Raw genomic sequence first — 18,266 nt, 5'->3', positions numbered from 1 at the left:
ACCAAAATCCAGAAAACCCAAACAAAGGAGAGGAGAGAGTTCTGACTTGCAGAAAAGAAATCCGTGCTGGCTGTTCTGGGAATGATCTTCAGAATTAGCTCATTATTTATTCTTGGTGCACTCCACCAATTAAACAAACAGTTTTAAATATAGAACAGGGGATGGGCTTAGCTGGTTTTTCAGGGTCATTGCAGAGACACGGCCACTGCAGATGTGCAGGCTCGTGTCACCCCCCTGCAGGTACTCTGTGCTGATGTGGGACAGCACAGCCTGCAGCTGGTAACGGCCCAAGGAAAGTCAGAAATTCCTGGTGGACACCAGTTGAAATTCCTCTGTTCGGGTAATAACACAAGAGTTATTTAAGCCACTAGAAATATGTCAGAAATCCCTAACGAGCTGGTGGGACTGACCAAAAAACCCCAAATCTCTACATTTTAATATCAATAGTACTTTGTGGAAAAGAACTCAGATAACTTAGTATGTGATTCAGTCCTTCTTTCAAGTAAATATTAAAGTGAAAAAGAAGAACTTGGTTATGACATATGTCAGCTAATGATGTGCAGTATAATGCAAATATTTAGAAAACAGCAACTTTAGTTGTTATATGAACTGTAGTACACCAGATTTATTGCTGCAGTTCAAGGCTTGGCTGAGACATCTTAATTTTCTGAAAGACTGCACCAAGATTTGCACAGGACATGTCTTGAAGATTTTAGGTATTTTTTCATATTTAGTATGGGCAGGACTTTTCTGGAAGGATCTCTAGATTTTGCTGTTGTGCTATAGCTGCAGGTGATCTGGACATTTACATTCTGGCCAGCTTTTGTTAGGAGTGTCTGCCCCCCTTGCTGTCGCACTGCAAGTGCTGGAAAGACATTGTGTAACTGTAGAGAAAGTGGATTGATAGATTTCCAAATGCCTCTGTAACAAATGACAAAGAGCATTACAGAGCATTACAGAGACTTCAGAAGTTAGAATCATGATACTCTAACACAATTATATGTTGTTTTTAAAGACTGTAGTTATTCCCATCACTCAACATTCAGAGATTTAAGATGATGCAGAAACAAAGCATATTTTGACAATAGGAGGAGGTAGGGAGGGTGAATATTAATTTAATTTAGGTCATCTTGGAGTAAGGGCTAAAATGAACTTAATCCTAAAATGGTCCTTAGGAAAGGATTGTAAATCCAGCTCATGGAGCCTAAAATACTGGAAACAGGATGTTTCTTTAATGACACTCAGTTACATTTCTTTATGCTGTATATAATAATGTACCCATTTAATAATTATTTTTTGGCAGATGTTTGCTTTTGGATTCTATTCTACAGTTAGAACGGGAATCCTGACTAAGGAAATCTTTAGAGACAAATTTTAATTGTTAAAAATTAATTTATTTGTGGCTGTACTATCAGTCTGCAAATGAGAAATCAAAATCACAACAATCCTCCCATTTAAATTTTTTCACTTTCCAAAAGAGTAACTGTTTTTAACAGCATAGCTACATATTTTATAAACTGTGTGGATTTCTGGTCAAGTAGCTTACATTTAAGTTTCGAAAGCAATCAGTCTAGCTGCTCCCAGAAAAGCCCTACTTTGCGTGTTCATGCAGAAGTAATTTTGCAGGTAAGGTTTGCTTTGGTTAGGGACTGCACAGTGACAACACTGCCAGCAAAGCCTCCTTTTGCAGCTGTAGCTCAAAACTGCTGGAATAGTGACCAGGTAACTTAACACAGGGGCTGCAGCTTCATCTGCCCTGTGCTAAATATTTTGCAAATATAAGTGCATTTGCCCTAAGAGGTTGTGTGGTTATTCCAGAAGAACTGTCAGTGATCAAAGCCCAGGAGAAGTTGCAGAAAGGAGCAACTTGGCAACTCTATAGCATGTGAACCCTTCACAGGGGGGTTTCACCTACTGAGGGACCTGGGAACATGAAGTCTTGATTTGGGGGACAAGCAAGAAGCTGAGACATTCCCAAACTAAAGGTAGGGGATGTTTGTGTTTGCTTTTTTAATAAAAAAATCACGAATTTAAAACATCAGCAAATTCAAGATGTACAAATTCCATGACTCTTGATCAAAGAGAGGGTTTTCATCATTCACCCAACCCTGTGCTGTGACTGCATTCAGGCAGAGCCTTTGGCTCTATTATTTCAGGGATAAGTGGTTTCAGGACACAGGACCTCTCCCAGCTTGGAGCACACTCTGTACCTCCTGCCCCAGGAGGACACAACTCTAGCTGGCCATCGAAACTAATACAGTGCAATGCCAAAGCACAGGAGCAATAATAACATGAAACAATATATACTGTTCTCGAGAAAAAAGACAACTCTGTTCTAGAGAAAAAGGGCAAATCCTGCATAGAGAAAGAAAGCTTTCCAAAAATTCCACAAAAGGCAATTTCATTAAAATAGTTAGCAAATAATTATTTAATTGCATATATGACACAATTATTTAATTGCAGATTGCATACCTTTGATCTAGCATACAACACAAAGCTACAACTTTATCACCCATTACTATACCCTTCATTTTCACCCCATACACATCAATGCAAAAACTCCAAACCTCACTGACAGAGCTAAGCAGCATCTGTGAAAAACCCCAAACCCACAGTTCATGGAGCACCTTAATGCCCATTGCACAAGCAATGTTTGTTCTCAAAGGCTGGCCAGCTGCCCTTTTCTGAATCAGGCTCTACAGGCCATGCACTCAGGATACTTCGATCTTATTCTGATTTCCAGTTCTCTTAGCACCACTTTACAGGCATTCTCAACCCTCTGCAGATCTGACAATTAGTTTGAATAAGCAAAAGTCACATGGAAAGACTTCTCATATTAAATATATTAGAATCTTGGGCAACAGAAACCCTAAGATCTGGACTGTAAACCACACACTAAAAATAAAAATGTTTTGATACCAATACAGCCAAATGAAAAACAAGATAATGAACAAATTTTAATCTTATTATGGGTTTATTTAATACTAAAAATTGCATCTGCTGAAAAATGTTCCTTTGGAAATTTGTCACAGCTCAACCACAGATTAAAGTTAACAATTTCATAATTAATCATAATTCACACTTAAAGTGCACAATAAACATTTTACCTGAAAGTGCACAGTACAGTTTTTACCGAACCTGAACTCAAAAAATATTTTCTCCTTTCATGAAGGAGATACTATTGGTCTGTTGTTCCCATTAGAATTGTATAAATACATGTGCAAGTCATAGATAAAGGTTTTGTAAATAGCAAATGTAAATACATTAGCATGGAATAACACGGGACCTACCCTTTTGGTAATGGCAGCTTGTTAACACAGTTGTATCAAAGTTCAATGCAGAATATATAATTTAACAATGCATATATTCACAAACCTTTTCCTCTTTTATGCTACATAAAATGCTAAAAGTATTATCTTCTACGTGACAATGGGTTTACTGAGTTTATTAACAGACAGTTGATTTGGGACATAAAAATACAAGAGCAATACGACACAAAAGAAGCCAATATTGGAAGGACTTTAAACACTTTTGGAATACCTTGCTTAGAAAATGACTGCATTTTACAAGAGGAAATATTCTCTGGTATAAAGGAACAGTGCCAATGGTTTACCCAGATTTTTCACTTTCAATTGAAAGAGGTGAAAGAGCTATCAAAACTGAGTAAAAAACAAAGCCTCTTAAAAGTATAAGTAAGGCACACTCAAAATTAAGTTGCACTGTGGCACCACAGAATCTCTACCCAGTTAAGACCAAAGGAAAGCACTTTGCAAAATCTAGCAAGACAGCTGTACCAGCTTTGGAAAGGTAAAAAGTGTAACTAGTAGTAAGGTAAGCAAGCAAAATGTAGAGCATAATATACAAATGGATTTTACTGTGACAAAGGCTTATGGCCATGTCCTAAAATTCAGGATTCAGTCCCAATATATTCTAAACAAACTCCTGAGCAAAGACCACAATGTGTTTCAAATAGCTTCATCACCGTCAATCAAAAACTGGCAGTTGCCAGAGAGTGAGACACTAAATACGGCAAAAGCATTTTATCATTTAGCAGGTCACACAGACTAATCAAAACACAGCACAGTTTTAGCCTGAACAAGACATCATAACTTTCACAAAAAAAACCACCTTTATCAGTTAGTCTTAGCACTTAATTCTTATGGTCTTAGTGAAAAACTTCATCTAGTTAATTCAGTGGCATTATAGAATTAGTTAAAGTGATTTAAAAATAATAAAAATAATTCACATTTCTCTATTAAAAATATTTTTTCCTCTTGAAACTTGCCTTCAGTAATAATTAACTCATATATTAGAACTGATGGAATACCATTAGCAAGAAACAGCTGGTTATCTTAGAGGGGGCATTTATTTCATGTATTTGTCAAAGTACTGTGCCAGAAAAGCTTATCTGTGCTGTGTGTTGAACAACCTCATGAGTCATGTTTTGCTTTTTCCTTTGGCTAGTGCCTCTGCATAGGTCAGGTGAATAAAGTCAAAGAGTTGTGTGGCATTGGCAGCATTACCCAAAATCTTGGATAGCTCATCCTTGGACAGTGTCACCAGCTCTGCAATGCTTTTAACGTGGGTCATTAAGGCACGGCAGTTCTTTGCATTAACCCCTGGCATTTTTAGCAGGAAGTCCTGAGGCCCAGGGTTGTACTTGTCTGATTCGGGGAGAATTTCAGAATCTGCGGTGACACTCATCGCTGTTTCTGCGTCAGGTTGGGGATGGTTTTGTTTCAACTCTTCAAAGAGTTCAGCAGTAGCGTGGGGAGAGGGACACCACAGGATTCGTAACTTTGGGAAGTGCAGTGTGAGAAGGGTTAGTTTAGAGGTAACATCATTGCTGGAAATTTCTGGCTGTAAAGAGCCTCGTGGGATCAAGGAGAAGGGTTTGCTAGGATCAAATTCAATGAGGAGAACCGGCCGCTTGTAGTAGCGGCACATGGACACGCACTGTGCGTACAGCCTGCCATTGTTTAAGGAGCCTATCAGATCACTGATGCTCTTCCGCTCCACGCAGATGTCAGGGGTTAGAATATAATCCCCAACTTCCAGAGTCACGGGCTCAATGTCGATCCCACGGCGATGGATCAGTGATGGAAGCTCACTACGGAATTCCCGCATATCCACGATTATGGTTTGCTGAACACCCTTCTGTTCCTGTCCACCTAAAGAGCAAAATAAACACAGTTATGCCCACACTTGGCACTTCCTGCTCTGGTTGTTTTCCTGTGTGCTGGCCAGGCTTCTGCAATGGATGGACTTCTCATCTTAAGTTACACCTCAAATTCAGCAGTACAATAAATACAGACTTCATTTGATTTTTAACTGTTAGAGAAAAAAATTACTTGCTTAAGTATATACTGTAGTTTATGGAGCATACTATGCAGCTTGATAGAACTACCATGCTACTTGCTGAAAGCTTTGTATAGTTGACAGTGAAATATATTAAGCTGTAGATGAAAATTATTTAAATGAATCAGGGTAATCTTTAAAAGGCTGCCTATAAAACAAGATAATGAAGTTGATCCCTTTTGTTTCCAGCTGTTTCCCACAGAAATACAGCACTTTATTGTGGGAATTATGTGTTGCCCTCTACAGATCTGCAGGACACATAAAGAGACTGCAGCACCAAGGCCACAAAAGATATAACAGCAATGATTAGAGAGCATATGGCAAAGGAGAGCAGGATTATAGAAACAACAGTAAAGAAAAACAGGCAGAGGCACAGCATACCTGTCAGAGGAAAAGAATAAAAATATCGTTAGAATTGCAACAAAAGAAAAAGGACTCTTTATTATAAAGGAAGCGATCAAATCCATAATGTGTGGTTGTTTACCCAGGCAGCAGGTTTTGTCAAGATGAAAAGAAATCCCCAACATTTACTAGCTCAAGGACAACTCTGCCTTTGACCATCTGTAGACTTCAGTTTCTATGTTTTAATTTCTCTTCCTACAAGCAGCACTAGACAGCCTCATAACCAACAATATGACTAGGAACAATCCAAACAGTATCTGTCTTAATGGTAAAATACTTCATTAATTTGTATTTTCAAAGGAAACCACAGCTCATTGTCACTGGGAAATAATGTTTCTTTAGCATGAAGACTGCAGAGCCAATGTACAATGTTGCCTCTGCCCCAGATGCTTTGAGGGGGATTTAAAGGGCAATAGTTATGGGACTTTTGGAAAGCTCTGGGCTGCAAGCCTGACCTAGGAGCTGCTCACCTGCTTTGCGTGTGTCAGCAGAGACAGAAGCAGGTCTAGCATCTCTGAGGAGGTCTAAGTTTGTTTCATCTCTTCCTTCTCTTTCTTCAGGAACAACCATGCTAGCCTTCTCTCTAAGGAACCACAAACAAAACACACACAAAAAAACTGCAAATGCAGGAGTGAAATACTTCAATACCCTTCATCCAGATGTAAACTTATATACAGTTTAATACTAAATGCAACCCCAGTCAGAAATGCAATTTACTGAATTTTTCTAGACTTTTCCTTTTACAAAGGAACTAATGACTAGTAATAGCACTGTAACCCGCTGAGAAGGCACTGTCAGTAAAAATACTGTCATATACAGTCTAAGGAAATGTTTTGTTTCCCCAACTGACTTAGATTATAAAAGCTTTAGAAATTATCTTAAAAGAAATGTTACCTGCAAAAACACAATTACACAAAGGAACTTCATAGAAAATTAGGAAAAAATTCAAGTGATGCTGATTAGCCTTTATGTTAATATTAAATCCCGCTAAAATTATTGAAAAGAAAAGTTTTGACTTTTTGGTGATTCTTAATAGGAAAATAGTCTTTACATCTGACAAAGAATTGAATTGAAAGTTTATTTAAAGCCTTCACACAGTTATGATAAGAACTTCACTCTTTAAAATGTAAGCATATTGGGGAATTACATGAAACTCTAATTATAAAGGCAGTTAAACTGTGTTACCGAATGAGTTTTTCGAAGGCCTCCTTCTCTTTCCTCAGAGCTGTGAGGTAGCGCTGCTCTTCCGTGGAGCCCCCATATATGAGGAAATAAACTCTGTAGGTATAAAAGAGAAAAAAGAAGTCACACAACTTTGTATGAAGTTAAAAAAATTCACAACCAATAAATTTAAGATTAGTAGCAGTAAATGCCTGACAAGTTAGTTAATAGCATATTAAATTTCAAGTTTTCTATATTTTTAATCAGTATGTGACATTTATTCATAAAACTGAGTTTTGCAATTTCCAGGTGTATTAAATACATATACTCAATGTGGTGATCTTCTGTCAGTAAATGCTATAACTGCAAACACTTATTTTCTTTATTGTGTTTCCTTTACTTGCTTCTCTGTTACAGTTTCTGAATTACTGGTCTTCAGTATGATGAACATCACGAAATGTGAAAATTAATTAAACCCAAAATGAATCCTTTTCTTTAAAAATTGTATCTTCAGAGATGGTTTAAAATGAGACCACATGACCTGAAAATGATAGACTGCAACTAAAATCTTTGAAGCAGAGGTCTTGGAATTGTTTCTTTTTTTTAACAGATATGCTTCTGCTGTTAAGGGACTAAATACCTGCTGGAAAGTAAAAATTATCTTTTGGTTACACCACACATTCTGCTTTTGTTTAAACTTAAGGGCTCAACAGGGAGTGAGTGGAAGGTAGCTAACGAAAATGAACAGCAGCATGTTCTGCATTGACTGCTGACAGTGCGCTTTTAATTTTTTCTTTCCAGACTAGAATTTCCCTGGCCAAGTCAACTTACCTCAAAGGCTTCCCAGGCCTGCTTGCCTTGTAGATTTCCAGCTGCCGAACAAAAGTGAGTTCTGCATCATACAACACAACATATCTGGGTTCTACTTCCTGCAGCACCCGAGTGAGCGCGTAGGGATCCCCACACCCCTGCAGCGGGTGGATAATTGTCAGTGGGTCCTTGAAAATCCCATAGTAACAATCTGAGGGCAAATTCAAATCAAAATCTTCAGGAATACTCTCTTCAGTGTTGCCTTCTTGGCTACCACTTAATTCTTTGTTGTCTTCCACCTCAACCTCTTCTCTCTTTTCCTCCTCAGTTTTCCCTATCATTTGGATTAGAGTCCGGTCTTGCTGCTTCTTCTGTTTATTTTGTTTTGAAGCTGTCAGTTTGGCTTTTTTTGCTTGAGGCCCTGTGTCTGGTTTGGCATTTCCTTTGGAATTGATGGTGTTTCTGTCCTTAATCCAAACTTCTCCAGCTTTCTCGTCCTTTCCGAAGGTTTTGTTATATAGTCTTGTTAAAAAAGCTTCTGGTCCAGCAATAATATACTCCCTGAGCTGTGCACAGGCTCGGTCATCACTGGCACAAATGAGCACTTGCCCTGCAGTCAAGAAGCAATACTATGATTACAGCCTGTAATGTTTCTTATCCAGCTACAAGCACCTCCCGAGCCAATGGCTTGCACTGAACCAAGCACTGTGCCTGCCAAATGCCTTGACATTCGGCTGCCACAGTTGCCCTGGACTTTGAGAGAATCTAAATTGCATGGCTTTTTGTACCAAATAAAATTAGAGTAGATTAATGGAAGTTCAACATTCCTTTTTCTTACAATATCTAAATTCATGAAGTTTTCCTTCTGACCATTGGAAATGAGGCAGATACAGTGTGTGTTGAAACATACTTGAACTACTGATTTTTAAGATGTGGAATAAGAGAGAACTTGGTTTGGACCATTCTAATTTGTCAGCTGTGTTAGAGAGTCTACAAAACACATTTCACACAGTATTATTGACATTTGTGAATAACAATTCTCCGCAAGCTGACTCAGATAAACTCCTACAACACTAAGAAGAGAGCCAGTTCTTACCCAGAGTCAGAACACTGTGGGTGGGAGAAAAGAGCACTTTTTTACCCTTACTATTTCCTAAAATAAAACTTGCTAAATTTTAAGGGAATGAAAAGCCCTAAAATAGGAAAGGCAGCAAAGCAGTTAGACTCTCTTTCCTGCCTCCTAATCTCTACCTCATTTATATGCAACCCAATGCAAAGCAAATTTTCAGGTGCATGAGAAGAATGTGCAAATTAGAAAGGGTCTAAGACAGAACCCCTATTTTTCTTTTGAACCCAAACTTCAGAAATGAGTGAATAGTACCTCGATAATTATAAATCTCCACATCTGTTTTATTTGGCTTGGAACTTTAAGGTATCAGTACACTACTGAAATGTAACCTAAAATGTTTTTTTTTTCAGAATTATGCAGGTTCTTTCCTAAAAAGTATTGCATTGTAGGAACAAACAGCATTTCTCTTTTAGAGCAAGACCTAGTAAGAGTTTATGTAAAACTATCTAATTTTACATAGTTTATGTACATAATTTACATAAATTCCTCATTTTAAGGCCACAAATAACTAAATTTAAACCAGCTCTTTGATAAAACTACAGAAAAGAGTTAGTTCCTTGTCTCCAAGGTCAAGTAGAAGTACAAACCAGTAGAATTACTGGAAAATGTGCATAATTTAGTATTCTCTCACCTGGACCACCAAGGCTGTCACTGTTCTTATTTTCATTTTCAATCTCTTTCAGTACTTCTCTCAAAGCTTTCCATTTTGGGTTACTTTCCAGAACCAATTCCCTTTTCAGTTCTGAAACGAAGTAAGATTGAACATAGCAGCTCTTGCAGGCAAAATATCCTTCAGACTTTAAATCAGTGGTTAGATGTCAATAGTGTGATGGTTGTTGGCACATATGATATTCAACAGCCTACATATGCAACTTATTATGCTAATGAGGTGGAGAACACTCATAAATTTAAAAATGGAGATAAATGCTTTTGTGAAGCAAAACACTGAAGTATTCACTCATTCTTCAATTCTGAAACTCCTGAATATATTTTTTTTAATAAAAGCAACTACAGCCTCCTACTCTTTCATGTAAGATAATAAAGACGAAACTAAACATCAATGTAATGCAAGAACAATTCCACAGAAGCTCATCCAGTGATCAGCTGAGCAAGCTCAGGAGAATCCCCTACTTCATGACTCTTTTATGTTGTTTATGATATGCTTTTGGAACTAAGATTCTGTCTCAATTTATCCCAGCTAACAGACCGAGATCCTGAGCTGTAGAAGTTCATGCAGGGAATCAGAGTAGAAGTAATAATATACAAAGCACTTGGAATCGTGTGACTCTCTGAAAACCTAAAATTAGGAATGATCAGTACCATTTTCCTTCTTTACATCACGTTTTTCAGAGCCTGAGCCTTTGCCTTTCTGATTCAGTTTCTCATCTGCAATGCGATAAACTCGAGCTCGGGCATTCACAAACATTGAAGTACTGGAGTCAAGGAACAGCCAGCCTGGAGAGGAAAGGAGAAGGAAGCAGTAGTAGTTTAACATCTGCAATGTGTATGTGTTCCAATTCTCTGCAGTAAAAGCCCTGGATCTTCAGCTGGAATACCTGCCCTACCTGCTTGCTGAGCAATTACCAGCTTAATAAAAACCATAAATGTGATGCAAATCTCACACTGTTAAGTAACAGCAGTTAAGTGGGAAGATGAAAGAATTATCTGTCAATAAAAACCTATGTCCTTATGGCTGATTGTGTAAAACCTAATTAGATACCTCCATATGTTTGGGAATGATAATTAAAAACATCAACATTGCACCGTTTCATGCATTAACTTGTATGGTTATTCTGTGTTTACCTGAATTCTCACCAAAAGCTTTTTCACTTGCTTTCAGTGACTCCAGGAGATTAAGGAAAGTGACACAATCATACTGGGTTAGATACAGTAGCAAAGTACGTAGGATCTTCAAATCCTGGACCAAAGACTTTGTCTTAGCTCCAAGCTGATGCCAGAGAGGATCTAAATAGTGACGTATTGTCTGGAAATCAAAATTGGAAAGTTTGGAGCGTCAAACATTGAGTATTGCATTATAGCTTCTAACCAAGCTGAGAATGCACTTTTACTTTACACGGGATGCTCTGGTTTCCCAAAATTATTACAGATACCAAAATAAATATGTACTGGTGAGATATTTGTTTTGATATAAGTTAACATATTTTAGCAAAGTTAGCATAATATGATGTCTTTATGAAAAACATTTCAGCAATTAGCAGACATGTATAATTTAATGCTTTCAGTAGATTTTTTCCTCTCCATCTAATAATAAAATACTAGTAAAATTATAAAAAAACACCCTTATTTTACTGGTACTGGCCTGTTGTATTTTGTATCTAGTGTTCTTTACTCAGGTACAGAAAAAAACATTAAAATGTCATTTTGTGTCCAAAAATCAAGATAGGTACCATGAAGATGTGCAACTTACAGAGTTGAAGAAAGAACCTTCAAATATTTAAAGTACAGAAGGCCTTCCATCCAGATCGAATCACAGTTAACCAGTAACTGTGTTGCACTATGACAGCTGATTTCACCCTAATGAAAGCATATGTGTACCACACATAACAGATCAAAAATAACAGCAAATTTATTGACATACATAATGATTAAAGATACAGCAGATGCATGCATGTGCATATTGTCTATTACATACAGTGCTTCTCCTACTAGAGAAAATAAAAAACACAAGCAAGAAATTCAAAAGGAAAAGGGGAGTATGTGTATGGCAATTACTGATACTTATCTCCAAAATATTCTGAGCTGAAGTTGCAGCTGTCTTTTTAATAACAGCAGCAACAATTATTAAAACCATGAATTGGGATGTTCTTACTCTTGGGGCTTTAGAAATGAAGGAAGAACAATAATACCAATACATCAAAAATTCTACTGGCAACTGTCACATCACCATTATATCCCCTTGTACCAGTAATAAACATGTCATGGGAGAACACTCAGCTACTGCTGGTTATTTATTTTGCAAATAACATTTCTGTTGCATGGCAGGCACTTTGGAGATCTATATCCCGTTACTTAGACACTGCAAAACAATCAAAATTGTTACCTTGTCAAAAGGTTTAGCAATAGCATTCTCTAAAGATAGATCTTCTACTTCAAGAGTTGGATTGTAACGTTTGAGCTCCTTCAGACATGCATTCAGAATGTCCAGGATTGCAGTCTGGATAGCAAGCATAGCAGGGGTCATTGCCACGTGTATTTCCACCACTTCAGGTTTATGCTTCTCTAAAAACGAGTGCACTGCTATATGAAATCTAAGAGAAAAAGAGCTTCTTAAGATTTACATGGATAGTTTTATTTCACTTAGAATTACTCAAAAGTTTGTATAAACTACAATTATTTTAAATGTAAACAAGTACGTTAATTCCAAATTCAGTTTCTACTGATGTGAAGACTGCAATCTTATGAACAGCCTTGGAAAACCATCTGTTCCACAATTATGACTGTAGTCATCCTAGTCATGTGAGCCTATAGTGCTGGTGAATGATCCATGGAAAATTACTGCACTGGATTCTGCATCATCATCACACATAACAAATATTAAAATAAGCCCAAAAATCACATAAGGGAGAAACTGGAAGGGAATTCTCTGAAATCACAAGGCTGCACCAGCAGATTTTATGATGTTCCCAGCTTGCAATGACAACCTGCAGGTCCTTGCTGGAATCCTGTCCTTGAAGCCACTCCGGCTGCACAGATCCAGAGATGCCACCTGACTGTCCTTGACAGGAGGAGGCTCAGAGAATCCGATGGCTGCTGACCTCTGCAACTCCACGGACATTTCCCTTACTGCAGCCTGCAGCCCCAGGTCTTTTCATGGAAGTCGAGGAAGGAAATCTAGAGAGCTTCTACTCAACCTTTTCTACCCAGGTATGCCCACTTCTACTTCCCTGGGACACTGAAAGAAAGACTGTTAAGGAATTTACAGTGCAGAGGAGCCATTCATTAAGAAGGAGTGAAACACATTCCAGCTCGGACTAATGGAACAAATGGGCAGAGCTCCTGCCCAGTGCAAGAACACTGACTGGGTCATCAGAGAGTCTTCAGTTCTATTTGTGGATCTGCTCCTGGAAGACTCTGTGCATGCCACATTTTGTTTTTGAACAGTCATCAAGAAATGTTCTTCATACACAGCATAAGTGTATAAGAAGATTTAAAAAATATGACATGTAAAAAGAGATGCATGGAGTTTCGTAACAGCTGGAAACAAATACCTCCATGAATAGCAGAATTGAGAGACTGTTTACCTGTCATTTCATGGCTTAAGTACTCTTGTTTAGAAAAAAGTTTTTCTTAAACTGTTAAGAATGTCACTTTTTGCTATTGACTAACAGGACAGTTCTACCATAAGGTTCATCCCCTTAACAGAGACAATTGGAGTCCATTTTCAAAAATACTCTCAAGAATTCAGCACCTTTAAGACCAGTTCTGTCAAAAACTGAAAAAATTTTGTTTGGGAATACAGGAAGGAACACAGATTAGCAGTGTGACTGAATACACCTCATTTTCTTAGGAACCCGCTGTAACATCCTTTGTCTTTGCTCTTAAGATTAACTCTCCAGTGAAGTAAAGAAGTGCCTCACCTTGGCCACAGATAAAGCTTCCCAACAAAAAGATTTTTCATCACTCTTTCCACATGACAGAAGCCAGTGTTAAATGCAACTGCATTATCTGTAAAAGCTTTAATGAAGCCTTGCTTGTTCTTCTGGCGATAAAGTCGCAAGATGAATGCTTCCTGACAGGATTCAATGATTTTGTGTGCTTTGTACACCAAAATGCCTGGCCAAAAAAAAAAAAAAATCAAGTTAAAAAAATACAGAAAGGTTCAAGTTTGTACAGATTTTTCCTCACACTTGTCTTATTCTTCTACTGTTCTTTTAATCATGTGAATTTATGTCTTCTAAAATGAAGGTCGAACAAACTTACTGGGGTTGAAACAAAGGATTCCTCAGCTTCAGTACTATAGAATTGCCAAATAACAGAACCAGGTTAATAATGCATCTTTAACAGAAAAAAAAAAGCTTGTGCATGAGTGGCAAGACTTACTAGCTAGGAAAATTCTCTACTCCTTAGGCATAACTTGAACTTGAGCCTTTTAAAAGCAGGAAAAGCAAATGCACAACACTGTTACAACAAAGCAAATTTGATGTGTTTGAGGCTGTGATAGTTTAATTATTTTGTTTAGAGAAATTCTGGAATTACAGACTTGTCAAGTAACTTTCACCGGTAACAGTTCAAATGTTTACATAATCAAGTATTTAAGAACTTCTGAAAACATTTATCTTGCTTTTCTCTCCCATCTGACAGTCATATTCACACTCAAGGACAGCAAGTATTATCAAATACATGAGTACACCACCAGTTTTCTTCATGGCTATGGTGCAGTAGGAATAAATGACCTATCAAGCACATTTCAACAAAGAGAAATTAAACAAGAGTTTAATTTAATTACGTGTTTGAGGTGAACATTTCTGGAGTTCACAGTTCACTCAGCCAAGACCTGCTAAAGCAAGGTTTATTTTTCTCTCATGCTAATCAGTTAAATAGCACATTGCATTATTTTCCCCCTCCCCCTACTGAGGCCTATGTGGTATCTGTTCACAGCTTCCAGTATCTATCTAAACTGGAAGCAAAGGACATCAAAATCACAGGTTTTACCTTGTACCTACATAAGCCAGTAAATTTTACAGAGCATTGAATTTCTGTAACAAGTCTCCTCAAATCAGCATCCAGCCACTGATTTTAACATGCCTTTGCTTGCTAAATAAAAAAGCATCCAGAAAATAGAATTCCATGTAACTGCTTGCCATTCATAATAAGTCCTGAAATAATCCACTACAAGGTATTTTTCTATCTAGAAACTGTTAAACCTGTCCTATGAAGCAAATTTTCCAGTACATAATAATGATAATCTCTGAACACATTCCAAATTTTTCAAGATGTGACCTCAGATGGACATGACAGGAAAGACAGAATTTCTAACAGGTCAGTAAGACTTCCTGTTTTTAGTCAACATATATCTGCTTATGAAGGGAGTTCACACCTGCTCTGTAAGCCTTGGTAGAAACAACTTGCCACTTTTTATTACACCAACTTGCACCAGTTTCATTGTGCTGTCAAGTACATAATTTCTACTCAGCGAAAACACCAAGAATAATTCTGCTTTACTGCAGTAATAATTTCTTATCTTCATTTAGCTGGATTTATGAGTTCATCAGATGTTAATTCATACTGATTTTACAAACTACATTTTTAACACCTAGAAAGACTTTTGCTGTTGTCTCCTCATGAAACACTACTACAAGATTTTGTTGCACAGTCTCACACACAGACAAGGCAGGTGTTGGGACAGACACAGACCAAGGTGTTGCGAGGCTGGGAATGAAGCTGCCAGTCGATTGCAGCTGCTCTCACACCGACCTCTGGTGGCAATGCACAACCTGTCACAGTTCTGTGGCACTATAGGACAGCAGCAGTTTTAAAACTTTACAGTATTTCTTCTTTCCAACTTTCTATTTTTTTTCTTCTTTGGTAGGTTAGGAAGGTAAAGAAGAAGGAATCAAGGAAAAAAGAGAAATTACCACAGGTTGCCCAGAAAACCTATTAACTTCTTTTAACTTAGAAATGTGGTGTCTTTCGACTCCAGCATAAGTGTTCAAAATGTTTTAGAGTAGAACTTATTATAGCTTGACTAAAAGAAAGGAGGCACAACTTCTGAAGCAGAAACTCACATTCTTCTAAGCATACAATTCAGCTATGTTTTATCATTAAGATGTTAACACTTAGAAAACAGTAAAATATTCTTAAATCCCTGGCTCTTAGATGTCTCTTTCTCCAGCTCTACAGGCCGTAACAGGGTTTCCAGCTTAGACAGGAACATAAAAACAAGAGTGGCTGGGGTAGAAGAGGAACAGAACAGGAGAAGAGAACGCTAACTCTTACATCTTCCATGTACACCTTCTATGTAAGTACAAAAAAAGGTTGCAAACTATTCCCCAAATCTTTACAATTACAGTAACAGCATTACTTCGTAATACTGCTATTTGCATAATATCCAAGTGTGTCAATACAAAGATTAGTGAGGTATTTTTTGATGAGAAGTCATCAGGAGTGATTTGTTAATGCAGAAATATAGGTAGTGTACATGGCTCATAAAGCATGACATCTCAAATCTGTTTTAAGGGTAGACCAGCATCCAATAGACTCCAGGACACTATTTCACCAAGTGCAATCAATTATTCTTCTTTGAAAGCCTTTTTAAACTGTATGATAAGTCAAATGACTTGAGAGGGAGAAAAAAAAGGAAAGAAAGAAGTACATATTTGCTCTTTTTATCTCAGTCTTGTTGAGGGAAAAAAAAGGAGTAATTCTTCAACCTCAATACCTGTTAGTAGAGTTCTTCATATAGGATTAAGCTTTGTGTATTTTCAAACAGAACACTCCTAACTTTATTTCATTAAGCTCTTACCGGTAATGAGATTGGCAGGAATTCTGTCAGTAAGGAAATCTACCACAAGGATCCGACTTGTTGCAAAGATGACTCCTCCTTGTGTATAAAATTCATATCGAGTGTTATTTGCAATTTCATTGGTAACACGTCGAGGGAGATGAACAACTCCATCTGACCTCAGCTGATCAATAAAATACTCCTAAACCAAACACAACAAAAACACAAGACATTATTGTGGTGTCCAGGGAAAGGGATCCAAAAAACACCTTTATTACACATACTCTGGTAATTCTGAGGAAAAATTTAATTTGTCGAAAACAAATTAGGACATGATAGTATAACATAGTAGAAGTCAGAATTATTATGATTTTTTTCTTCTTTGACATACTTTCTGCAGTTTCAAATTAATCTGGGTGATTTGAAAAAAATCTACATAGTTGGTACTAACTAGACAATACATAAAAATGAGCAACTGATACTTCAAGGAGCTTACATTTTCTTATATTTCAATATTTCATTTTCAGAGAAAATGCAATTTTAATACTGCCTTAAGAACAGAGAATTGGAAAGAGATCATATTTTAGTGCCATCATGTGTAGTCATGAGATGACTACAGCAGGTAGATCATATACACTAAGCTTAATCTTATAAACTACAGCTGTGATCTTTATTCACCTATGGTTGTTATAAAAGGCCTCCCAAGATCTCCTCTTCCTGAAGGTGGGAAATTTGTCTGGTTCCAGAGAAAAAAAGAACAGCTTTTTTTTGTACAATTAGGGACAAACCCGTCAAGCCCAATAAGCATGTTTCACCCCTTTCTCCTCACTGGTTACTTATAAGTTATGTACTTGTTTTAACTCATTAGTCTCACTAGGACTTCATTGTGCTGCAGGAGTAGAAATTCAACTGTCCTGATCCTGAATGTGTGTGGTTTAGCAGCTCCCCCAGGACCTGGGGGTGGACAACAAGCTGTTCCTGAGCCAGCAGTGCCTTGTGGCTCAGAAGATCCTGGGATGCATTAGGAAGAGCACTGCCAGCAGATCAGGGAGGTGACCCTGCCCCTCTGCTCAGCCCTGCTGGGGCACATCTGGAGTGCTGGGTCCAGTTCTGGGCTCCTCAGGACAAAAGGGACACAGAGCCCCTGGAGCAGAGGGTGACAAAGAGGATGAGGGAACTGGAGCATCTCTCTGTGAGGAAAGGCTGAAGGAGAAGATGGCTGAGAGGAGACCTCAGCAGTGTCAGTGCGAGCAGGGAGGGCTCAGAGCAGGGCCCGGGCTCTGCTCCCGGACCAGCAATGGCACAGCAGGAACGGGCAGGAATTCCACCTGAACACGAGGAAGAACTTCTTCCCTGGGAGTGCCCGAGCCCTGGGACAGATTGTCCGGAGAGGCTGGGGAGTCTCCCTCGCTGGAGATATTCCAGAATCCTGTGCCCTGTGCTCTGGAATGACCCTGCCCGAGCCGGGAATGAGAGATGAGGCACTGTGCTCCCTACCACACCAACCTGACCCGATCTGTGGTTCTGTGCCGGAGCCGGCGCACAGCGCCCGGCCCAGCCCCCCGCACTGCCCTCACCGGAGCCCGCACACCCTCCCGCCAGCCCGGGGAGCCGCTCCGCCGGCCGGGGCAGCGACAGAGCCGCCGGCCGCACCCGGGACGCTGCAGCCGGGAGGGGAAAGGGCGGGCGCTGGCAGCTGCCCTCACCTCCTCGGCGGGGCTGGTGTTGAGCACGAGCACGAGGCTGGCGGGCTCGCAGTAGAGGCGCAGGAAGCGCAGCAGCAGGCGGTCGATGCCGAGCCCGCGGGCGCACACGACGAGCCCGTCGCGGTGGAACAGCTCCAGGAAGATCTGGCTCTCGTGCTCCAGCAGCGCCGCCATCGCGGCGCCGCTCCCGCGCACGCGCGCGCCCCCACAGCGCCCCCTGCCGGGCCCGCGCGCGGAC

General features: G+C 39.1%; 1 protein-coding gene across 1 annotated transcript; it reads right to left on the bottom strand.

Moving 5' to 3' along the window:
* Positions 1-2,399: 2,399 nt before the first annotated feature.
* ERCC4 (ERCC excision repair 4, endonuclease catalytic subunit) lies at positions 2,400-18,259 on the bottom strand. The gene is made up of 11 exons (XM_030284657.4): positions 18,029-18,259; positions 16,344-16,524; positions 13,459-13,654; positions 11,922-12,129; positions 10,664-10,844; positions 10,181-10,315; positions 9,492-9,602; positions 7,753-8,341; positions 6,946-7,038; positions 6,231-6,343; positions 2,400-5,171 (listed from the first exon to the last, which is right to left on the bottom strand). Exons 1-11 carry the CDS (start codon positions 18,200-18,202, stop codon positions 4,438-4,440), a joined length of 2,715 nt encoding a protein of 904 aa, XP_030140517.4. The 5' UTR covers positions 18,203-18,259; the 3' UTR covers positions 2,400-4,437.
* Positions 18,260-18,266: the final 7 nt, after the last annotated feature.

The sequence above is a fragment of the Taeniopygia guttata genome, chromosome 14, assembly GCF_048771995.1.
Source record: "Taeniopygia guttata chromosome 14, bTaeGut7.mat, whole genome shotgun sequence".
NCBI classification, from domain to species: Eukaryota; Metazoa; Chordata; class Aves; order Passeriformes; family Estrildidae; genus Taeniopygia; species Taeniopygia guttata.
This window is presented reverse-complemented; position numbering and strand designations above follow the sequence as displayed.